The sequence below is a fragment of the Peromyscus californicus genome, unplaced genomic scaffold, assembly GCF_007827085.1.
Source record: "Peromyscus californicus insignis strain IS unplaced genomic scaffold, ASM782708v3 Scaffold_15__1_contigs__length_86483966, whole genome shotgun sequence".
Taxonomy (NCBI): domain Eukaryota; kingdom Metazoa; phylum Chordata; class Mammalia; order Rodentia; family Cricetidae; genus Peromyscus; species Peromyscus californicus.
This window is the reverse complement of record NW_026294447.1, coordinates 1274015-1300650: the sequence shown is the minus strand read 5'-3', so window position 1 is coordinate 1300650 and position 26636 is coordinate 1274015. Positions and strand designations below refer to the sequence as shown.

General features: G+C 38.6%; 1 protein-coding gene across 1 annotated transcript in view; it reads right to left on the bottom strand.

Moving 5' to 3' along the window:
- The window catches only part of Cog5 (component of oligomeric golgi complex 5), a 328259-nt gene that overhangs the window by 147827 nt on the left and 153796 nt on the right, over positions 1 to 26636 (bottom strand). Inside the window, exon 8 of the mRNA XM_052738280.1 lies at positions 19329 to 19494. Coding sequence (XP_052594240.1) covers positions 19329 to 19494 — 166 coding nt within the window. The remainder of the gene's footprint in view (positions 1 to 19328; positions 19495 to 26636) is intronic.

Genomic DNA, 26636 nt, shown 5'->3' with positions numbered 1-26636 from the left:
TAGAATCTGCTTTTGAAGCAATTCAGTGGGAGTTTGGAACACCAAAATCCTGTCAAGAATTCAGTCAAGACAGGGCTTACAAGGTCACAGAAGGAAATGGGTATTTTTCCTGGGAACTGGACTAGAGGCTATTTGTGTTACAAGCTATCAAAAAATTTGTCCATGCTTTAAGGCATCGAGGAAATGCTGAATTTAAAGGTAAAAGACTAATTATCTTAGAAATGTCAAGTATTCAGACTATAGGATGATCACTGCTGCTACGTCGTACCTGGCTTAAAGTGAAAATAGGGACAAAAGCCAAAGTGAAAAATCACAATAAACTCATGAGACTTGGCAGAAAACAAACAAATCACACATTTAAACTGGAGGCAATGAAAGGTAAGTTTGCTGAAAACATTAGAACCACCAAAAACAAGGCAACAGGAAAGATGCCTTGAAGGTGTCTCAAGAATTGGCCAGACAAAGGCCATATGACTCTGCTTTGTGAAGCTAATTTCCCCAGGATTGGTGTCAATGACCATGTCCAGCAAAGAACTCAAGAGTCCATGGCAGCCATGGTCCTGGTTACTGTTTGAGTAGGAGTTAGACTTCGGCATTGACCATTTGATGCTGAGTTTGTACACAGACTTGACATAGACTTCAAAAGAACACCTGGAAAGTCAGTGTATGGCCAGGTCAAAATACCTATGGATAGTCCCCAAGAACTTACTGCATTAAGCTATGAGAGTAGAGCCAAAGCTGTAATGGAGACCTTAGGAAGCTAGAGATTCTAGGAACATGGAATATCTGCAGAGGAATGCTGTAAGCAACAAACTGAGCCACCGCAAGACAGAGAGAGGCCATGCAGGCTGCAGCCCCAAGACCACGGGTGGAGTACACCCTAGTAATATGTACTCCAGCTGTTGATCGTCCTGCTGGATTCTAGTCTTGGGGTAATCTCATCTCTCCTGTTGTAAATAATACAGCAGCTAAAATATTAGCCCCATTTTTTGCTTTATTCGGCACTATTACATGCTGGAAACTTTAACTTTTTTTTTTTTTTTTTTAACCTTTACTGATGTTCACAGGTAAGAATTTGTCTTGAGTCTCAGTAGAGACTTTGGAATTGGACTTGAAAACAACACTGAACTGTTACAACTATGAGAACACATAGATAAGACTGAGTACTTTGGAGCCAGAGATGGGATGTAATAATTAGAATGTCCCTCAAAGGGTCATGTCCTGAAAGATTAAGCCCCCAGCACTACTGGGAATCAGCGGAAACTTAAAAAGGTAGGCCTAATTAAAAGTACATCACTGTGGGACATGCCTTTGCAGGACATATTTTATCCCTGGCTCCCTGTTCCTTTTTTCTCTTTCCTTTTGATTCCTGGCTGCTATGAGGGGAATAACCTTTTCTACCATACACTCCTGCTACCATGACATTTTTTGCATAATTGAGGTAGGCAAGGATAGAGGAAGCTTAGTATCCAGTGACTCTGCCTAGCTTGAGCTATGTACACACCTCTTTTCAAAAACAAAAGTAACTTCCCAACCTGTGACCCCCACCTTCATTGAGCTGTATGGACACCCTGCTACAAACAATGGAATAGGTGGCTTCTTCCTAGCAACCTCTTAGTGGCTCCCCTTCTGTGGTCAATAATATCCTGGAATATCTGGAGCAATGGGTTGGTCCAGCCTGGACTGGTTTTGGGCACATACACAATAAGGCGAACTGTTTCCTCTGAGTGAACTTTTAGCAAAAATCTTCTATTTACCATCTCCTATTTATACATATTCATGACTGGACATACATATGATTAAAACCAGATACATCCTGGGAAAGTGCATGCACAATAAATAAAGTACTATGTAACCCAAGTCTATCAATCAAAATAACACCTATACCCACCCTTAGCAAATGACTAGTCTTTCTGCTGGACCTACAAAAGGAAACCCCAGATAATAAGCAGGCTCTCGTGAACTGAATGCTTGCTCTGAGTCTGCTGCTCTCTTATTGAGACAAAACTAATATTTCTTCCTTCCTTTTCAATTTTTTTCTCATGATACATTGTTAAGGAAATACAAAGATAACAAAAAATCAGCACATAAAGATTTTTATGGTCACAAGCTACATACATTGTATTGATGATAATATAATCATGATCGAAATAACCAAATGACTAAAGAGAATGCCAACCTAAAGGAAGGAAAAGAATATTTGAAATAAATGGATACTTTCATTGTTAAGATTTAACAGACTCAAGACACACAATAAGCTATGTCATAAATTTGGGTTTATTAAAGTAATGAAAGAAGCTAAGAGTTCCTGAAATAAAAAATACTTATGGATGATTTCTAGTTAATGATATTCTCTACTTTTGAAAGCCAGCAAGATTCAGAACAAACAAAAAGTAGGAAAATAATTTACTTAGAAGAAATAAAGAATCAGATAAACCCTTCAACTTGATTATGAAATGCTCAAACCAAATGCCATTGATAAATTAAAAGGAAGAAGAGACCAGATAACTGACAAATGAGCCATTAGTGGGAAACTGCTTTAAAATCAATTGTAAGCACAACTGTGAAACAGACAAGAGATTTCCTACTTAGTGAATCTTGAGAGTACACATAGTTACTTAATCACTGAGAGGTGTGCTTCCTCTTTTAATGACTGTTAGGATTTGGTTCCAAATCAGAGTATTTCCAATGACTACAGAAAACACCTAAGGGATACTGGAAGAGGTGAGTTAATGGAAGGTGCAAAGGAATTGGAAATTTTAGAGATAATGGAGAGACGATAGAAAGACAGAATGATCTAAGAAGGACAATGGTCCTCAAACTTAGGAATCCCTGGAACGATCTGAAAGGCAGGTTTAAGGATTAGCCTCCACTGTCAACTTAATTAGAAAATAGGCAGAGATTAGCAAAGCACATCTCTGAACATACCTGTAATGGTGCTTCTAGTGATGATTAGCTCATGAGGGATCTAACCTATTCAATGATCTTATTCAATGATCTTATCCATTAATGGTTTAAAAACTCTAAGCATACAACTGGGAGCCAGAGGAAGTAGGTCACTGGGAGCATGTTTTTGAATGGGTTACCTTGGCTCTGGCTCCTTCTTGTTATTCCTCCCTACTTCCTGGCAGTCAGGAGGTGAGGTGCTTTGCTCTACCACACACTCCCTACTATGATGTTCAGCTTCACCTAAGCAATGAGGCCATCTGAGCATGGAATGAAACCTCTGAAACTATGAGTCAACATAAGAGCTTCTAAATTTTTTTTTTCCTCTCTCTCAGACATTATTCAAGTGACAAAACTCTAACACAGAAAGTAAATTACAGAATGCTAGACTCTTCTCTGAATTTTGACTTAGGAAGTCTGTATGAAGTTACATAATCCACATCTCCTTAATGAAACAGAACTTGAGAAAGACTTTCTATGAAAATAGTTAGGTCATGGGGTGATGGTGCTCGTTATTGACACTAGGAATTCATGGGAAAGATGCCAGGAATATGTGAACTTTGGCAAAGTCTAGAAGCAGAGTAAAGTGAATCTCCAAGCCATTATTCTGGCCAACTGTCCTAGTCTGCCCCTCTATTGATATGATAAAACCATGACCAAAAGCAACTTGGAGAAGAAATGGTTTATTTTAGTTCACAAGTTATAGACCACCCTGGAGGGAAGCCAAGGCAGGAACTCAAGAAAACAATGGAAGAGAAGACCATGGAGGAGTGCTGCTTACTGGCTTGCTCCCCATAGCTTGCTCAGCCTGCTTTCTTATACAACCCGGGACTATCTGCCAGGTGTGGCACCACCCATAATGAGCTGAACTTTCCTACATCAATCATTGACTAAGCAAGAAAATGTCCTACAGACATGCCCACAGGCCAGTCTGATGGAGGCAATTCCTCAACTGAGATTCCCTCTTCCCAGGTGACTCTGTGTCAAGTCAACAGAAACCTAACCAACAAACTAACAAAGGCATTTTCTCAAATTTCAAAGTATTGTTTAATTTTTTACAGTTTTTATTGTGTCTATGATGTGCATGAAAAAAAATACACACATGCCACGGTGTGCATGTAAAGTAAAAGGAAATCTTTGTGGTTCCACCTTCACAAAGGTTCCAGAGAAAAATCAAACCATCAGGCTTACAAGACACACACTTTAGCCACTGGGCTAATTCACCTGCCTTATGTTCACACTGTTTGCAACTGAATTTAATTCTATTTTACAGATCACAGAATTGAATATAAGGTCCTATGTGTAGTGAGTAAAGGAGCTCAAACAAAACGCGGGTTTGTGCAAGAGAGAAAAGGGGTGGCTACAGGACTAATGGCAAATATGAGTCAACTATAACTTTCATCTATTAGTTACCTCCTATTACAGTAAAATAAATAGGCTTAAGGCTAAAAGTCTCCTGAAAACAAATCAACAATAAGAATCTATATAAACTGCCTACTGACTTTTACCTGGGGAAGAAACAGACACAACCTATTTTGCTTCTTTCCCTACCAATCACTTGACCTTCACATGTGAAGAGGAGTGACTCAGGCCAAAACCCAAGCCTCTTCTTATCTGCTTTTCAACATTGCAGCATGATACAGAAGAAAAGTAAAACATAAACCATAATAAAGTGATACTTACGTAAGAATTGACCCTCAATTGTGGGGAAATACTGGGAGTAAAGTTCTTGAGAAGAAAGTGTTGGGGGAAGTTGGGTATACTAGATTTCAAAAAAAGAAAAGAGGACCTCAACAGCTTCATTGGGGTGACACAAAGTTCTCAAATGGCCCCAAATTGGAAAGATATGCTTCAAAGGTAATCAGAAACAAAGGCAGTCCTGAACTGAACAGAGATACTGGAGGTAGAGGAGAGTAAGACAATGATAAACATAGCCAATAAACATAATTCCTAAAGAAACAAGAAGGATCACTCAGTTCTGCAGTTTGAATCTGAAATGTCTCTTCCAAATGCATGGTCCCCAATGCAGCATTATTCTGAGGAAATGATTGGGTCTTGAAGATCACTCTATTGGCTGAGTTAACTTCTAATAGGCTATCAGGACATGGCAGCTATTATAGGAAGATAAGGCCTTATTGGACAAAGCAAGTCTCTAGGGTATGGCTACAAAGACTATATTTTCTTCTTGGCTCCTTCCTCTGCTTGTTTCCACACTGCCAGGAGGTAAGCAGCTCTGCCTCACCCTATGCTCCCCACTACGATGCTCTTAACCTTACCATGGTCCAGAAACAACAGAACCAAATGACCATGCCCTGAAATTCTGAAACTGGCCCAAAATAAGCCCTTTCTCCTTTCAGCTGCTTTACTCAGATATTCTGTCACAGTAGTAGAGAGCTGTCTGCTATCTCAGAGCAATTATAGAAAACATCCTCCCTCATAAATACCAGAAATAAAAATGACAGTAAAAACAACCCCAAGTCCTAAAGAACAGAGGTAAAAACACAGTAAAACCTAAGAAATAGGCAAGAAGAAAATGAAGTAAAATACAATATTAAAATAACTATAGAAAAGATACTAAGCATAGAAAACAAACATCTGATGTACCAGATATGTATAAAGTTCTAGAGCACAAAAATAACCAAAACTGAAATTGAACGAACAAAAAACAATTGGCACACAGCATCCAACTCCAAGGTAATGGCCTAAAAGTTACTAAACTTAAGAAACAGAAAACATATTACCAGGCAACTGAGATGGCACAAAGGGGAACATGGTCATAACCAGTATGAGTACCAGACTTCGTTCCCCAGAACCTACTTAAAAGCCAGGCATGGCAGCATGTGCCAATAACTCTAGCACCAGGAGGTAAAGGCAGAAAGCCCTCAAGGTCTTGCTGGATGGGTAGTACAGCTGAGACAGTGAGTTTCAGGTTCAGTAGGGAGCCCTGTCACAAAGAGTAAGGTGAGAAGTAACAAAAAGACTTTTCAACATCAACCTCTGGCCCTTTCACATACATGCACTAGAGCATAACCACCCACATACGTGCACACACACTCATACAATACAAACACACACACACACACACACACACACACACACACACACACACACACACACACACACACACACACAGTCTATGTAGGGGGACTCTCTATTTCCCAGGCCTCATCTTTTACCTGGGGAAGAAACAGACACAACCTATTTTGCTTCTTTCCCTACCAATCACTTGACCTTCACATGTGAAGAGGAGTGACTCAGGCCAAAACCCAAGCCTCTTCTTATCTGCTTTTCAATCCTTGTGTGCACAAGGGTGAATTCTGACTCCCACTGTCAGTGTCAGTGAGGCAGGGCAGGCTAACGTTGAGCACAAAGTCATTCTGAGGTGATACAGTGATGTTATTTCCTTAGATCAGGTTTATCTCCTAAATTTCTACTTCAATTATTTTCTTAGTGCAGTAAGGAAGACAAACATTACACATTGAGCCGGGCGGTGGTGGCGCACGCCTTTAATCCCAGCACTCGGGAGGCAGAGCCAGATGAATTTCTGTGAGTTCGAGGCCAGCCTGGGCTACCAAGTGAGTTCCAGGAAAGGCGCAAAGCTTCACAGAGAAACCTGTCTCGAAACGCCCCCCCCCCAAAAAAAAAAAACCCAAACCAAACCAAAACATTACACATTGCGCCACAAAAAGTTGCAAAATTCTAAGGGAAAGGAAATATGTGAAAATTTATATCTGCTCAAACTATTTAAATACAAGGACAAAAAATACTACCAACCATGTGATAACTCCAAAAACAGTATCTATAAAGCATTTTTTCAAAAATCAATTATATGGTGAAATCCATAGAAGGAAGAGATGAATGTAGAAACGGAGAATTCATATTAAAAAGACTGTAGATGAGAATCAAACCATTTAAAATATAACGAAGAAAATATAAAAACCAGTTTCAAGAATAATAAAATACTTCAACATATGAAAACACATATGAGGACTGACAAGATGGTTCAGTGGGTTAATGCACTTGCCACCAAGCCTGATGAGCCGAGTTTGATCCCCAGGTCCCACATGGTAGAAGGAGAGAGCCAACCTACTTCTATAAGTTGTCCTCTGACATCAACACACACTGCAGTATGTGTGTGCCCGTATACATACACATATACAAAATAAATAGATGTAAAAAAATAGCACACTGAGAAAAATAATGTGAATACTAGCCACAAGTTTAAGAAACACAACCGAAAATGAAATAATATTCCATTTGTTTTTCCCTAGTCTTGTTTCCTTTATTCTTTCTCCAGAGCAAAAGAACTCACAAATTTAGAATTATCATCCCACAATTTTAAGCTTTTAGTGTACATGTACATATCCAAAACAATACATAGCATAAACTGTCACATTCTGGGGCTTTAGACATGTACCTTTCTGCAACTTCCTTTCTTGGGTTCTGTTTTTGAGAATTATTTACAGTTATATATTCTTTAAAAGCTTACCCACTTTTCCACTAGAACACAGATTATTTTCACTGCTACACACACTAATGCAACAGAAATTCTTGGACCAGTGAGGTGGGCAGGTGGGTAAAAGCACTGCTACACAAACCTGATGCCCTGATTTCAATCCTCAGAACAGGGATAAAGGAGGAAGGAGAGTACTTCATGAGTCTTCCTGATTCCCACATGCTACCAGACATGTGTACTAACACTCACACATCGTACACTTACACAAAACAATCATATTTTAAAACTTACATATGTAGCAGATTCCTCTAGGACACATCCCTATAGGAATTAGGAACATAAGGAACACACAATTTTAACCTGAGAAATCAAACTGCTAAGGTTGGGAGACTGAACCACTGCACTCACCCACAATATGACTACTGGGTTTTTGCTCTCCTCTAATAGCTGTGTCTTAGACTTTGGCTAACTAAATAAGAGAAAATAGTATCTTGTTTAATTTGCATGTTTCTAATCACTAGTTTATCCCCTAAAAAGATGTTGAATGTCTTTCTTATGTTTACTGAATATGTGGTCCTGTAATATGTCTTATTCATAGCTATATAGCTATCTTCCAAGTTTGCTTGCAAACTTGAGTTTTGTTGTAGTTTTGTTTTTTTCCTGAGACAGGATCTCACCATGTAGCCTAGGAAGTCTCAAACATGAACTATCTTCCTGCCTCAGCCTCATATGATTTGAGATGTTCTATAGTCTTCGAATATGTGTTGCTTTTTTTTTGGGGGGGGGGGGGGTTCAAGACGGGGTTTCTCTGTGTAGCTTTGGAGCCTGTCCTGGAACTCACTCTATAGGCCAGGCTGGCCTCGAACTCACAGAGATCTGTCTGCCTCTGCCTCCTGAGTGCTGGGATTAAAGGTGTGCACCACCACTGCCCGGCTTATGTGTTGCTTTTATTGGTTGATAAATAAAATTGCTTTGGCCTATGGCAGGGCAGAATATAGCTAGGCAGGAAAACCATACTGAATATATGGAGAAAGAAGAGTAAAATCGAGAGAGACGCGACCAGCTACCCAAAGAGCAAAATGCCAGCCAGCCAGTAATGCCACAGCCATGTGGCAATACATAGATTAATAGAAATGGGTTAATTTAAGTTGTAAGAGCTAGTTAATAACAACCCTAAGCAATAATAACTAATATCAAGCCTCTGAGTGATTATTTACAAGTGGCCTCAGGAGAGGGCAGGACAGAAAAAATGCCTCTATTTACAAATGGTGCCCAACATGCCACATAAAGCCTGAGAAAGCTTTAAAAAGGTTCTGATACACAGAAATGGTGCCACACTGGGCTTCCTAGTCTCTCATGCCAGCTGTGGCTCCCTTGATATAGAGCTGGTCACTATCCACCATGAGCCAAGTCACACAGCAGGCTTCCGCAGTACAGAGAGGCTTCTCCTGGCTGATCCCTGCAGGCTTAAGGTATCAGCTCAAGCTCTGGCAGCTGCTGTGGGGCGAGTTAAGGTTTGTGCTCATATAGACGAAGGGTTAAGAAACACAGTAAAAACAGATTCAGCATGGGTCACCGTGTGTTTAAAAGATGTGCTAAGGTTTGACAGAAAAAAGAGAAAATATATATACAAGCCCTAAATTAAAATATAGAAATAAAATAGTAAAATAAAGTCCTTAGAAAGGGGAGTAAAGTAATATAAAGAAAATGAGCCAGGTGGGGATAGAAAATGCACAGAAAGTCTGGGTTATGTATATTATTATGCTGTCTTTGAGTTTTTTTAACTGCTACAAGACATTTGATTGCAGAGGTGGCTAAATTAAATCATCTGCATATCTTGAGTCCGAAGTTTAAGTCAGAAGACAGGTTACTTTGTAAAGGAAGTTTTGCTTTTGTTTACACAGGAAATGAGAGGCTAAGGAAAATCAGGTTAGAATGAACAAGACCCCCTGAAAGGTCTCCAATGGAAACGATGGCCCAGGTAATCCAACATCCACAACAGCTTCAAGGCTTCTTGCTGAGATGACCAACCACACAAAATACCACAGTCAGGACTTGACTATAATTCTAAATTTTCTCAGGATCCCCCAATCAGCAGGAAGTAGTATAGAAAACTACACCCAAGTTCCCAAAATATTGCTTATAAATGTTTGTTTTCATTTAAAGGGGGCTAGTTACAAAAGGTTAATGGTCTTAGTCGATCTCTTTCTAAAGAAGGGGGATATGATACATAAATGATGGGGAAAAGGGTAGATTATTATGATAATAAAAAAGAGGTATATTATTGAATCTACTTTAATCCAAAAAACAACTATTAATCTGAAAACACTTTACATTGATATGAATTTTGGTTTACTGAAACAAATTTAAAGTCAATTTTGTTATACTATATGTATATTTCTACCCTTGTTTAAGGTATTATGTTTATACAGATCATTTTAAAATGTAAAGTATAGTTAAGAAATACAAATTAATAGTCATCTATAGTAGTCAAACTTATAGTCATGTTAGTTAGGTTTTCAAGATATGCAGAGATATATTTCAGATGGATAGATAATCTTCAAACACTTCAAAGACCTACAGAATATGGCATTTAAAATGTTTTAAGGACTTAGACTTTTCTCGACTGTGAGACAAATCTGCTCCTGACAACATCAATTATTTCAAGAGAATGATGGGCATCGAAGAAGCTCCTTATGGAGTTTGCTTTCAATGTGGCAAGGCTAGCCATTTGGGCAAGAAACTGCTCTTACCTGGACTGCTTGACAATTTGCTGTATAAACGAGACATGCCTGACTCATAGGAAAGTGCCTGCTGAACATTGTCAAAACAAGGTGGGACAGTCCTTCAGGTTCTGCTTCACAGAAGAAACTGCCAGATATTTTGCAAGACACAGAAGAAAGCGACTGACGGGTTTTGCCAAAATAGGTGGGGCAGTTCTTCAAATTTCCTGCTTCACTGAGAAACCTGCCAGATACTCTAGGCCTGTAGGCTGAAGATAGATGCCTCAATGTTACAGAAGAACTTTGGGTGACTGTCCAGACAGCCAGATGTCTCTATCGTTTCTAGATTTTTGAAGCTGGCTACAATGCACTTCCTGTTTACTCAGGTAATATTATATCCTTCTGAGGTCTTTGATGGAATTGAAGACTACATAGTTATTATTATAGTTTTCCTTAGTTATGATAAAAGGTAAATTAGAGATGAAACTTTAGACTCATGTTGATAGAATAGATGATAGAATATTTTCTTCTTTTGCCAAATACAAATAGACTATTATTATTCTTGCTTGATACCTGTTTTGTTATATATAATTTTACAATGTTAAAGCTAAAACCTTCCCTTTTAATTAGACAGAAAAGTGGAAAAGATGTGGGATGTCCTTCTGTATGCTGTGAATATGTGTTGCTTTTATTGGTTGATGAATAAATAAAGCTGCTTTGGCCTATGGCAAGGCAGAATATAGCTAGGCAGGAAAGCCAAACTGAATGCAGGGAAAAAGAAGAGTGGAGTCAAGGCAGATGACACCCAGCTGCCCAAAGAACAAGATACCAGCAGACCGGTAATGCCACAGCCATGTGGCAATACATAGATTAATAGAAATGGGCTAATTTAAGTTGCAAGAGTTAGTTTGTAATAAGCCTGAGCAATAGGCCAAGCATTTATAACTAATATCAAGCCTCTGAGTGATTTTTTTAGAACTGTCCTTGGGACAGGGCAGGACAGAAAAAAGCCTCTGTTTACACTCATGGATGCTAGATCTAAATGCAACCAACACTATGCTATCTTTATGCATTTTTGTGTTCTTTATATATTCAAAGTAATATTTTAAAAGATATTATTTGATATTAAATCTATAGAATATTTATAGTATAAAAATCTTTGCCCTAAACTATGTACAAGAGTTGAAATGCTCCACTATACTCGATGACTTTAATGAGTATTTAAAATAACTCTATGTAACCTCAACATATGAGAATATTAACAAGAAAACAATTTCATATTAAAAATAAAGATAATACCTATTCTTTAAGAAGATGAAGAACGAGTGCTTAAAGTTTTTACATTACGTCATGATATCCACTTCTCAATTGATGATAAAAAGGCAGCTTTAAAACCCTTTATTCTTCCTATAAAACAGGCTTACATTAAGATTGACAATATGTGAATAATTGCTTTCATTTTTTCCCTGTTCTTGACAACAAAAGAGGAATGAGATTAAACAGCTCCTGGAAATTTAAACATTATATCAAACTTTCTGAAAATAATTGCTAGCAAAACTTAAGAGGAAAATCTCCTTTGGTGATTTCTTTTCAGCAAACTCCTTTGGTAATTGTATGAATACAGACCTATTCAGAGGCTGAAGCATACCTTTAAAAATCTAGTTTAGATTTAATATTCTTGTGTTCCTTTTTATTGGTGTAATTGATTCAGGAGCTATGAATTCAGTTTTGCTTAAGGTCATGTACAAGAATGAAATTTTTTTGTTTGTTTGTGTGTTTTTCAAGCAGGTTTCTCTGTGTAGCTCTGGCTGTCCAGGGACTCACTCTGTAGATACGACTAAGGTGTGCTTCACCACCGCCCAGTAAAGATGAAATTCTTTTGTATTATTTATGAAGTAGAAGTATCATTAATCTACATGGTCATTTTTGTTTAATTTCAGGACTACTCTGCAATTGTCAGAGTGCCTTCAATAAAAATATGGAGGAAAATGATGCAGTTACTACAGATAATAATGTGGGAAATTTTTTGGTAGAGTAGTAAAATGAGATAGCAGAGTCAAAGAAAGGGAAGTCGAAAAGGTAGGTAACTTTTCTCCTACCCAACTCCTGCCTCTAGGACCTAGGCCGTGGGACACAACCTGTGTCCAGGAACCCTCAACCATTACTGTCCCAGTTGCTGGCCAGCAGGGAAGACTCTTGAGGGCTGGCTTCCCCATCAACAGCCCCCACTGGACCCTGCAATCTACAAGACCCATGCCCTACCCCAAATTCACCCATCTCCCTGCGACCTCAGTGGCTTCCTGAAACATAGAATTTGCCAGCTCTGATTTAAACCAAGAGCAGCTCCCTGAGACACAGAATCTGCCAGCACCAATTAGACCAAGAGCTAAGATTGGACCAAGAGAGGCAGCCTGAGATACAGACACGGCAAGCACAGATTGGACCAAGAGCAGCTTGCTCAGACACAGGCACCTCTTGCACCTATTGGAGGAAGAGATGGGTTAGATGGCAGTGCAAAAATACATACAACAGGATAAAGAGCAACATGGCACCACCAGAACCTAGCAGTTTTACATTAGTAAGACCTAAACATCACAACATAGAAGAAGCAGAAGAAAGTGACCTTAAAAATAACGTTATGAAGATGATAGAGGCCTTTAAAGGAAATGAAAAATTCCCTTAATGAAACTGAGGAAAAGACAAAAAAAAAAAAAATGGGAAGAAATCAATAAATCCCTTAAAGAAAGCCAATAAAATAAAGAAAAAACAATTAAACAGGTGAAGGCAACAATTCAAGACCTGAAAATCGAAACAGAAGAAATGAAGAAGACACAAACCAAGGGAATGCTGGAAATAGAAAATCTAAGTAAACGAACAGGAAATACAGATGCAAGCATAACCAACAGAATACAAGAGATGGAAGAGAGAATCTTTGGCATGGAGGATACAATAGAGGAAAAAGATTTGTCAGTCAAAGAAAATACTAAAGGCAAAAGAGTTGTAACACAAAACATCCAGGAAATCTGGGACACCATGAAAAGACCAAACCTAAGAATAATTGGGATAGAAGAAAGAGAAGAATACTAACTCAAAGGTACAAAAATTATATTCAACAAAATCATACAAGAAAACTTTCCCAATTTAAAGAAGGAAATACCCATGAAGATGCAAGACGCTTATAGAACACCAAATAGACTAGACTCCCCTAAAAGTCCACATAATAATTAAACCACTAAGCATACAGAATAAAGAAAGAATATTAAGAGCAGCAAAGGGAAAAGGCCAAGTGACTTATAAAGACAGACCCATCAGAATAACACACGACTTCTCAATGGAGACTCTGAAAGCCAGAAGGTCCTGGACAGACATAATGTAGACACTAAGAGACCACAGATGCCAGCCCAGATTACTATACCCAGCAAAACTTTCAGTCACCATAGATGGAGTGAACAAGACATTCCAAGACAAAACCAGATTTAAACAATACCTATCGACAAATCCAGCACTACAGAAAGCACTAGAAGGAAAATTCCAACTAAGGAAATTAGATACATCCATGGAACATAGGCAATAGATAACCCCACAGCCGTAAACTCCAAAGAAGAGAAGTATACACACACTACCACCAAAAGATAACAGGAATCAACAAACACTGGCCATTAATATCCCTTAATATCAATGGACTCAATTCGCCTATAAAAAGACACAGGTTAACAGAATGAATATAAAAACAGGATCCATCCTTCTGCTGCATAGAAGAAAAACACCTCAACTTCAAAGACAGACACTACCTCAGAATAAAAGGCTGGGAAAAGACTTTTCAATCAAGAAGAAAGCTGGTGTAGCTATCCTAATACCTAACAAAATATACTTCAAATTAAAATCAATCAAAAGAGATCAGGAAGGACATTACATATTCATCACAGGAAAAATCCACCAAGATGAAGTCTAAATTCTGAACATTTAAGCCCCAAATACAAGGACAAACATGTATATAAAAGAAACATTACTAAAGCTTAAACCATACATCAAACACCACACACTAGTAGTAGGAGACTTCAACACCCCATTCTGACCAGTGGACAGATCTGCCAGACTGAAACTTAACAGAGAAATAAGGGATCTAATAGATGTTATTACTCAAATGACTCAAATGGACTTAATAGACATATTCTGTAGAACATTCCACCCATACTCAAGAGAATAAACCTTCTTCTCAGCATCTCATGGAACTTTCTCTAAAACTGACCATATCCTCGGTCACAAAGCAAATCTCAAAAGATACAAAAAAATTGGAATAACCTCCTGTATTTTATCAGATCACCATGGCTTAAAGTTAGATTTCAACAACAACAAAAATTACAGAAAGCCCACAAACTCATGGAAACAACAATGCTCAACTGAATCACCAATGGGTCAAGGAAGAAATAAAGAAAGAAATTAAAGATTTCCTAGAATTCAATGAAAATGAATGTATAACAAAATACCCAAACTTATGCGACACTATGAAAGCAGTGTTAAGAGAAAAATTCATAGCACTAAATGCCCACATAAAGAAGTTGGAGAAATCTCACACTAGCGACTTGACAGCACACCTTAAAAGCTCTAGAGCAAAAAGAAGTAAACTCACCCAGGGAATAGACGACAGGAAATGATCAAATTGAGGGCTGAAATCAATAAAATAGAAACAAAAAGAACAATACAAAGAATCAATGAAACAAAGAGTTGGTTCTTTGAGAAAATCAACAAGATAGATAAACCCTTATCCAAACTAACTAAAAGGGAGAGAGAAAACATCCAAATTAAGAAAATCAGAAATGAAAAGGGAGACATAACAGATAATGAGGAAATTCAAACAATCATCAGGTCATATTTCAAAAACCTGTACTCCACAAAACTGGAAAATCTAAAAGAAATGGACAATTTTCTAGATAGGTACAACATATCCAAATTAAACTGAGATCAGATAAATGATTTAAATAGACTTATAACCCCTAAGGAAATAGAAACAGTCATTAAAAGTCTCCCAATCAAAAAAAAAAAAAAAAAAAATCCCAGGACCAGGTGGTTTCAGTGCAGAATTCTACCAGAATTTCAAAGATGAGCTAATACCAATACTATTCAAATTCTTCCACACAATATAAACAGAAGGAACACTACCAAACTCCTTTTATAAGTCTATAGTTACTTTGATACCCAAACCACACAGAGATGCAACTAAGAAAGATAATTACAGACCAATCTCCCTCATGAACATTGATGCAAAAATACTCAATAAAATACTGGTAAACCGAATCCAAGAACACATTAAAAAAATCATCCACCATGATCAAGTAGGCTTCATCCCAGAGATGCAGGGATGGTTCAACCTATGAAAATCTGCCAATGTAATACACCATATGAATAAACTGAAAGAAAAAAAAAACACATGATTATCTCATTAGATGCTGAAAAGCCTTGAATAAAATCCAACACCCCTTCATGATAAAGGTCTTGGAGAGATCAGGAATACAAAGAACATACCTAAACATAATGAAGGAAATTTACAGCAAGCCAACAGCCAACATCAAATTAAATGGAGAGAAACTCAAAGCGATTCCAATAAAATCAGGAACAAAACAAGGCTGTCTATTATCTCCCTATCTATTCAATATAGTACTTGAAGTTCTAGCTAGAGCAATAAGACAACAAAAGGAAATCAAAGGGATAGAAATTGGAAAGAAAGAAGTCAAACTTTTGCTATGTGCAGGTGATATGTTAGTGTACAAAAGTGACCTCAAAAATTCTACCAGGGAACTCATACAACTGATAAACACCTTTAGTAATGTGGCATGATACAAGATTAACTCAAAAAAAAATCAGTAGCCCTCCTATATACAAATGATAAATGGGCTGAAAAAGAAATCAGAGAAACATCGCCCTTTACAATAGCCACAAATAACATAAAATACCTTGGGGTAACTCTAAGTATGTGGAAGACCTATATGACAAGAACTTTAAGTCTCTGAGGAAAGAAACTGAAGAAGATATCAGGAAATGGAAAGATCTCCCATGCTCATGGATGGGTAGGATTAACATAGTAAAAATGGCAATCTTATCAAAAGCAATCTACAGATTCAATGCAATCCCAATACAATTCTTCACAGACCTGGAAAGAACAATACTAAACTTCATATGGAAAAACAAAAACCCAGGATAGCTAAAACAACCCTATACAATAAAGCAACTTCTGGAGGCATTACCATCTCTGACCTCAAGCTCTACTATAGAGCTATACTAATAAAAACAGCTTGGTACTGGCATAAAAACCGACATGTGGACTAATGGAATTTAACTGAAGACCCTGACATTAATTCACACACCTATGAACACCTGATTTTTTAATGAAGAAGCCAAAACTGTACCATGGAGAAAAGAAAGCATCTTCAACAAATGGTGCTGGCATAACTGGACTTCAACATGTAGAAGGTTACAAATAGATCCATATCTGTCACCATGCACAAAACTTAAATCCAAGTGGATCAAAGACCTCAACATAAATCCAGTTACTCTGAACCTAATAGAAGAGAAAGTAGGAAGTAGTCTTGAACACATTGGCACAGGAGTCTACTTCCTAAATATAACACCAGCAGCACAGACACTGAGAGCAATAATTAATAAATGGGACCTCCTGAAACTGAAAAGCTTCTGGAAGGCTAAGGACACTGTCAACAAGACAAAATGAAAGCCTACAGAATGGGTAAAGATCTTCACCACATCTGACAGAGGGCTGATCTCCAAAATATATAAAGAATTCAAGAACTAAACATCAAAATACCAAACAATTCTAGTAAAAAATGGGCTACAGACTAAACAGAATTCTTAACAGAAGAACCTCAAATGTCCGAAAGGCATTTAAGGAATTGCTCAACATCCTTAGCCATCAGGGAAATGCAAATCAAAATGACTCTGAGCTACCATCTTACACCTGTCAGAATGGCTAAGATCAAAAACACTGATGACAGCTTATGTTGGAGAGGATGCAGACCAAGGGGAACACTCCTCCACTGTTGGTGAGAGTACAAATTTGTACAGCCAGTTTGGAAATCAGTATGGTGGTTTCTCAGAAAATTGGGAATCAATCTTCCTCAAGACCCAGCTATACTACTCGTGGGCATATACCCAAGGAATGCTCAATCATACCACAAGGATTCATTCTCAACTATGTTCAAATCAGCATTATTTATAATAACCAGAACCTGGAAACAACCTAGATGTCCCTCAACCAAAGAATGGATAAAGAAAATGTGGTACATATACACAAGGAGTACTACTCAGCAGAGAAAAAACAATGACATCACAAAATTTGCAGGCAAATGGAATAAACTAGAAAATATCATCCTGAGTGAGGTAACTCAGACTCAGAAGGACAAACATGGTATGTACTCACTCATAAGTGGATACTAGATGTAAAGCAAAGGATAACCAGACCACAACCCACAGCTCCAGAGAAGCTAGCTAACAAGCAGGACCCTAAGAGGTACGCATAGATCACCCTGGGAAGGAGAAATAGATGAGATCCCAATGAGTAAACTGGCGATGAGGGGGGCAATGGAGGGTAGGGGGTGGGGGATGAGAACACAAGGGAATGGGATGGTTGAGCTGGAGCAGGGATGGAGTGGGAGAGCAATGAAAGAGATACCATTATAGAGGCATTCATCATGGGGATAGGGAGGAACTGGGTGCTAGGGAAGTTCCCAGGAATCTATAAGGATGACCCCAGCTTAGTGGGGTCATCCTTATATATAAAGGAGACTACTAGCAATAGTGGAGAGGGTGCCTGAACTGGCTTACCCCAGTAATCAGATCGGTGAATACCCTAACTGTCATCATAGAGCCTTCATCCAGTAACTGATGGAAGCAGATGCAGACATCCACAGTCAAGCACCAGGCCGAGCTCCAGGAGTCCAGTCAAAGAGAGGGAAGAGGAATTCTATGAGCAAGGAGCATCAAGATCATGATGGGAAAACCTACAGAGACAACCAAGATGTGGGACTGGAGCCTCCATGGGACTGGACTAGGCCCTTTGTGTAAGTAAGACAGTTGTGTAGCCTGATCTGCTTAAGGGGTCCCCTTGGCAGTAGGATCAGGATCTATCCCTGGTGCATGAGCTGGCTTTCTGGAGCCCATTACGTATGGTGGGACACCTTGCACAGCCTTGATGCAGGGGAAGGGGCTTTGACTGGTACCTACTGAATACCAGGCTCTGCTGACTCCCTATGGGAGGCATTACCTTTTTGGAGGAGAGATTGGTGGGGTGGCTTGAGGAGGGGAGGCTGGAAGGGTGGGACGAGGGAAGAGAGGGGAATCTGTGGTTGGTAGGTAAAATGAATAAAAAATTCCTTAATTAAAAAAAAGGGAAGTCAAGATATATTTGACTGTCTGCTAAAGATAACATAATAGGACAATTGTGTGATGAAAATGAAAGTCAGAGAAGGAAAAATTGACAAGCCGTTAGAGCTGAGCAAAACCGAGAAGGGGTGGAATTTAATGACAAGCTGAGCACTCTTTTCTTCTAGACTACATGGTAAGAAATGAAAGACGGAAGTACAGGAAGGAAGAAACACATACAATGAGTGGTCTTTCACCTCCTATGAAGAAGTGTGCTGTGCCTATGAGTGACACTACACACTGCAGCAGGAAGAAGGTCAGAGTATTAAGTTAGGGCTGTGGGCCTCCTAAAGTCTACCTTCCAGTAGCTGTTTTCTTTACACCTTGTCATTGCTGTCATGCTCCCAAGGGTTTTCTCCATTTTGACTACTTCAACCATTGTTGTTTTTCAGTAGGAAAAGTCCAGAAAGCTAACATAGAAAAGGCATTCCTTAAAGATGTTTTCCTTCCCAATAAAAAGCACATGTCAGAAAAGGGACTTTAGGAAGAAAAATATGATCTGTTCTTTTTTATATCTGTTTCCTTCCAACTAAATGATGCCACATCTTAGACATCTTTATCTAGAGGTTCTGAATATACCAAGTGGCCAGTTCAATTCACTGATTATACACAAAACTTATAAATAAGTTCTGAAACATAATTTCTCCTCTCATTTTTTGTCTACTAAAAAATGAGTCATTAGATTGCTTTGAAACATGAGTGCCTGACATACTATTCAAAGAACTTCTCAGTTATAAATAAATAAAAGAGCTAAATATAAACCATCCCCATACCTCTCAGAGATGACTGGGAAGGCTGAGTCAAAACTTTGACATCCAATGCATTGTTGATACTGTCTTCCAAAGCAGCGCAATAACCATCCACAACATTGGTAACAGTGTCCTTCAAAGTCCCCAGATTATGGAAAACCTGAAGAGCTGTTCCAACTTGAGTTGGATTCTGAAACACAGTTGAAATGGGGGTGAAAACAGATATGAATAGGAAATAAGAAAAATCAATATAAATCTTAAGAAAAAAAAATCAAAAACTTTAACTGGCACTTTAGCAGTGACTACTGTATTTCCAGGTTAACAAAGGTAAAGGTAAAGGCAATTTGGGGCAAGTTTTATTTATATACATATACTGTTGTGCCATAACTTCTTGATAGAACATTTAGTTTGAAATGATATTCATTTACTTTTCTTCTTGTTCAATGAAAACAATAAATCTCAAACTCATTTCCTGTTATTTTTTAAGGCTTACTGTGATTTACCTCTTTGTCTACCCCCCTCGTGTGTGTGTGTGTGTATGTGTGTGTGTGTGTGTGTGTGTGTGTGTGTGTGTGTGTGTGTGTGTACACTCATGCAGGTTGTAGTATGATTTTATAGTAATGCCAGTAGATTTCAGAAGTAATTTCTGAAATTATTTGTTAACTTAGTTTGGAATAAAAACTAATGAGTTTAATTTATAGATACTGAGTCATGTTGAGTGATAAAGTAATTTGAATGAAGCATTTTAGGTCCTGAGTTCACACACACATGGGATGGGGTGGTGTAGAAGCAGAAGTAAATCACAGTAAGCCTTTTAAAAAAAAAAAAAAAACAAGAAATGTGTTTGAGATTTATTTTTTTCATTGAATAAGAAAAAAAAGCAAATGAATATTATTTCAAATTAAGTGTTCTATCATGAAGATATGGCACAACATTTAAAGTATGAATTGCCTGTATGTAATGACTGGAGTCTCGATTCTCAGATATCTGAGTGAGCATGGCGGCTCACCTGTAATTTCAGCTTCCCAGGATGGAAATGGGGGGTTCCTAGAGCAAGTGTAGAGAGCCAGCAAGACTAGACATAGCAGTAAGTTCTGAGTGTGACTGAGAGATCCAGCCTGAATGAATAAGGTGCAAGAATATGAAGAATAATGTCCTAAGATCAACCTTTGGGCTTCTACATCATACACATCACTACATACTAGTACATCCACACACAGGTACACTCTCAATACATGTGTGTACACAGTCACATGAAGCATACATCATAACTCTAAATATTGTTAGCACCTCTGAACTGTCTCTGATTACCCAAATTGTACCCCTCCAAATATTATCACAATCATAACTTTTGACACAAGATTAATTCTGTTTGTCACCTTGACGTTACATGATTTTTTTAATCTGGCTCTCTTTGCTCACTGTCTTATGTGTGGAATGCTTTTGTGTTATTTCATGTAACAGAAGTTGATTCATGTTTATTGCTGTTTAGTAATGTCTGCCTATTCTATTGTGGACATACATTTGAGTTGTTTCAATTGCAGGCATTATAATTAATACTGGGATAAACATTTGGACACTCAACACTTGGTTAATAAATACACAGAAGTGTCTCTGCTGTGTGAAAGCAGAGTGGAGTCAGAAGGCACTACAAGTTTGTGTTGAGGCAAGGTATACTTCCCAAAGACACTGCAAAAGCTGCAGATACCCCATGAATTTATCCACAACCAGATAGCCATGCCGCTAATGTAGTCACTGCTCTCTGTAAGCACTATGGTTGTCACTGTCTGTTCTGTAATAGCTAGGGAAGCTGCTTTTGCCATGCATGGTAGGCATTTGGTTGGTTTTTTTTTGGGGGGGTATGCATATAAAATATATATTCCTTATTGCCCATTGTTTAACTGGTTGTTTTATTTTCATTTATATATTTGTATAAACTATATATTTTAGGTATAATCACTCTGATAATTGCTTTTATTGTAAAATGTCCTCTCTTATGAAATCTTTAAGGACGATAAATTCTTAGTCTGAAGAAGTCTTTCATTAAATGAAAAGACATTACTAATCTGAATGCATTCTCTACAGTTAGCACTTTGGGCATCTTATTTTTTGAATATTCCTTATTTGTTAAAAGTTCCATACATTTATACTGATTAGTCATCCACTGCTACCTCCCTCCAGCTCCCTCCAGTGCTCCTCATCTTCACTCCCTCCCAGCTCCATGTCCTCTTTTTACCTTTTTATCATTAATAACTCTGAGTCCCTATAGTACTACCAACATGCACATGGGAACGTGGCCCTCTGTCCAGGCATGAGCATCCTACAACATGCACATGGGTACGTGGCCCTCTGTCCAGGCATGAGCATCCTACAACATGCACATGGGTACGTGGCCCTCTGTCCAGGGCATGAGCATCCTACAACATGCACAGGGGTACGTGGCCCTCTGTCCAGGGCATGAGCATCCTACAACATGCACAGGGGTACGTGGCCCTCTGTCCAGGGCATGAGCATCCTACAACATGCACATGGGTACGTGGCCCTCTGTCCAGGGCATGAGCATCCTACAACATGCACATGGGTACGTGGCCCTCTGTCCAGGCATGAGCATCCTACAACATGCACATGGGTACGTGGCCCTCTGTCCAGGGCATGAGCATCCTACAACATGCACATGGGTACGTGGCCCTCTGTCCAGGCATGAGCATCCTACAACATGCACATGGGAACGTGGCCCTCTGTCCAGGGCATGAGCATCCTACAACATGCACATGGGTACGTGGCCCTCTGTCCAGGGCATGAGCATCCTACAACATGCACATGGGTACGTGGCCCTCTGTCCAGGGCATGAGCATCCTACAACATGCACATGGGAACGTGGCCCTCTGTCCAGGCATGAGCATCCTACAACATGCACAGGGGTACGTGGCCCTCTGTCCAGGGCATGAGCATCCTACAACATGCACATGGGTACGTGGCCCTCTGTCCAGGGCATGAGCATCCTACAACATGCACATGGGTACGTGGCCCTCTGTCCAGGCATGAGCATCCTACAAGCAGCCACATCATCAAATGAGAGTCAGTTCCTCTCCCCCAGTAGTAATCAAGGGCTAATAGCTCCTCTGATAGCAGTTAAATTAATAGAAATGATAAAGTCTCAACAAAGGGCATTGTAAAACTACTTGGAAGAGTGGGACAGTGTAGGAAGTATGAACTGTACTAGTAATACTGAATTATAAACCTAAAAACAATTAAAATGATAGCTTTTATTATATTTATTTACTGCAGTTAAAAATTTAGTGTACATGTTGGTTTGTGGGAGTCAAATTTTTCTTGGGAGAATCAAAGAAGAGGGGGGCTGGATATGTTGATTTAGAATAAAATTATTGTGAATGTCTTAGTTAGGGTTTCTATTGCTGTGAAGAGACACCATTGACCAAGGAAACTCTTATAAAGGAAAACATTTCATTGAGGCTGGCTTATAGTCTCAGAGGTTTAGTCCATTATCATCATGGCGGATGGGATGCAGGCAGACATGGAGCGAGAGAAGGAGCTGAGAGTTCTACATCTTGATCTACAGGTAGCAGAAGGAGTCTCTGTGCCATACAGGCGAAACTGGAGCTTATAAGACCTCAAAGCCCACCACCACAGTGACACACTTCCTCCAACAAGGTCACATCTATTCCAACTAGCCCACACTTGCTAAGAGTGTCATTCTCTTTGGCCAAGCATTCAAACACATGAGTCTAGGGGGGCACACCTATTCAAATCACCACAGTGAACTTCAGACAAATAAAGAAAAGTTAATAAAGTATACATTTGGTTTATAAGTAAAGGTTTTCAGTACATATTAATGGAGATTTGTCTCATTCATAGATAATCTAACAGAAATTCTACTGTTTTTTCATGATTAGATATAAAATATCATGAAATTAATTTCTATACAATGTGAGGTAGGAGTCAATTTCAGCATTTTTCTACATGAATATTAACTGACCCAACAGTATTCACTCACAAAAGCGCGCGCACAGCATGTGAACACTACCCCACCCCCTCCCTTTCAAAAGCTACCTGCGCAGTGAGCCAAGTGTCCCTATGTGTGAATCCTTCTGGATCCTCAACTCTCTTCTCAAAATTTAGCCATCTGAATTATTAGCCTAGCTTCAAAATGCTTTTACTGTCCAACTCTTTAATTTGTTATAAGTTAATCCTGGTTCATGATATTTACATACATCTCAGAATTGGCCTAGCAATTTCTGTTTTTAAAAAACCTGGGATTACATCAGTGAAATTAGAATTGACATCTATGTCATGATGGACTCTCCAACTCATGAAGACAGTATTTCTATTTATTTATTTATGTCTTCATTATGTTCTTTCAATTATGTTTGGAAGTTTTCAATGAAGAACACATATATGTTTTCTCATTTATAAAACTAAGAATTAAATGGTTTTAACATTGTAACTTTACATTTTTTGTGTGCTGTTAGCATATTAAAAGTGATTTTTATATATTAAAATTGCAACCTAACAAGCTTTCTCCAATTAATGTTTTTGTTTGTTTTATTCTTTTGTTTTTTGAGACAGGGTTTCTCCATGTAGCCCTGGCTGTTCTGGATTTCACTCTATAGAGCTGGCCTCGAACTCTGTAATTAATTTTAGCAGCTTATCTGTCACTGTTTTAGTTTTTCTATATGCAGAGTCATGATATCTCTGAACAATTTTATTTGTTAATCTTCCTTTGTTTTACTGGTTTTTCTTAATACAGATCTTCAGCTGACTGTGAGTAAAATATATTACACAATCTTTCTGTCATTCCTAATCTTAGGTGAAAAACATTTTTTATCACAGAGTTTTTGACGATACCACTGATCAGAATGAATTTTTATTTCTGGTCCACTGGGAGTATTCTAGATCACAGACTAATTTTATTTTGGGCCCACTAAGATGATAGTCTTCCTTTTGTTTAAGAGACCACACTGCACCTCTGGAGGAAAGACATCTTAGTGTCAACTGTCAGTTTCTGATCTCCTTGCTCACATTTGCTAGCTCTGTGAGGCTGTGTTGTACAGAGAGATGCAGATAGTAGCTTTTCTTCCTCATAACGTCCGTACTTTGTTATCAGCATTATCCTGCCTCGTGAGAGAAGTGGTCATACTCCACTGTGGTGATACTATATTTGTGCACCCCAATAAAGCTTATCTGAGGCTCAGAGAAAAAAGCCAGCCACTATATTAAACACAGAGGTCAGGCAGGGGTAGCACATGCCTTTTATCCTAGCATTTGGGAGGAAGAGATCCATCCAGATCTCTGTGAGTTCAAGGCCCCACTGGAAACAGCCAGGCATGGTGGCACATGCCTTTAATCCCAGGGGTCTGGAGGTGTGTACAGATAGACAGGAAGTGATGTAGCTGGGCAGAGAGAGGAAGTAAGAGGGCAGGGACAGAAAAGCATATAGGCGTGGGTATACATACAGGAAGTAGGTCTCTTTGGAAGCTGAGGAGTTGGTGAGGTGAGGTTGGCTGTGGTTGTCCTATTCCTCTGATCTCTCAGTTTTTACTCCAATATCTGCCTCTGGGTTTTTTTTATTTATAAGACTGTTTAGCAATTCCTCTTACACTCCACTTTCCTCAGCTCTTGGATAGGGTTTATATAATGCTGGCTTATTTGTTCCTTAGATTTTGGAAGTCTTGACATAGAAATTATATGCCCTTGTAGTTTTCTCAGCAGGAAGGTTTATGATAAATTCAATCTTGGTAACAGAAGAATAAGTACTTAGACCCAATCTTCCTAGCCTTATTTTTGTAGGTTGTCTTCCTAGAATTTGACAACTTTATCTAGATTTTTAAATCTATTGGTGAAAAGTTAAACCTAATGTTTTCCAATATCTTTTTAGATTGTTGGATGTGCTGTCAGGCTATTGGTTCTTGCATCTTTCTCTGTCCCTCAACAGCTCTTGGAGTGTTTATCAATATAATTTATTAATCTTATCAAATAACTAATAGTACACTTTGTTGATTCTATTATTAGCTTTTCCTAATTCTGTTTCACAGGCTCTAGAGTAAGGCAGACATCATAAGTCAAGCTCTGACATTAAATAGCCGAAACCAAAGGCAAATTACATGACCTCTTTAAGAGTTTCTTTGTCTGCATAATACAGAAGTAACAACACCAACTTAATGGGCAAATTATATATACAATTTGGTTTGTTATTACACTCCTCATGAGATTGCTAAAAGAGGTTGAACACACACACACACACACACACACACACACACACACACACACACACACACACACACACACACGGAGAGTGGGGAAGGAGGGGAGAGACAGAGGTAGAGGCAGTATCTTTGTGCTGCCAAGGCTAATCTCAGCTCTTGAACTCAGTCAATCCTGTCCCCACCTCTCGAGTAGCTGGAACTACATGTACATGCTAGCAGAACACCTGAAATAACATCATTTACCTTTACCTTGATATAGTAGCAACATGCTATGGTGAGTGTGCGCTTTTAAAGTTAGATGGCCTTGAGATGGAATCATAGCTCTACGGTAGATAAGCTATGTGACTTTGAGCAAACTATTCCATCATTCATCAAACCTTATGGTATTTATATAATTCACGTTTAAGAGTACTAAGGGAAGGTTCTGTATTTGTTTTGATCACTACTATACTCTTAACACCTAACTCATGTGCTATATGGACAGATATTGGGAATTACCATCTGAATATGTAAAAGAATAAGTAGGCTTATATAATTTGGTTTGTTATTACACTCCTTATGAGATTGCTAAAAGAGGCTGAAATAACACACATTTCTTGGACTAACAGAATATAGGACTAATAAAAAGTATTGGCTCTCTGGTCATTTATTAATATCTCCAAACCTCTAAGAATTCTAAGACTAGCATTTATTTCTATTCCTAATGCATTTCTCCCGCCCCCTTGGTTTCAAGACAGCATCTCAGCATCTCACTCTGTATCTTAGGCCAGCCTTGAACTCACAGAAATCCTCCTCCCTCAGTCTCCTGAGTGTTAGAATTACAGGCATGAAACATAATATCTAGCTCCAAGGAATTTTTCTTATCATCTTTTCTTTAATTACTGAAATAAGTAGGATATTCATCAGAACTATTTGGGTAACCCTGAGAAAGTCAGCTTGTTCCTGTGTCTCAAACTTAAAAATGATGAAGACAGATGACAGAAAAAGATTCCCAAAGTTAGCTGAAGATTATTTGAAAAAAAAAAATGTAGTCAATAGACTCTAAGTCTAACATTCTTTGACTTAGCCTGGGCCAAAAGAGGTCTGTTTATTTATTCTATGCAGTTAT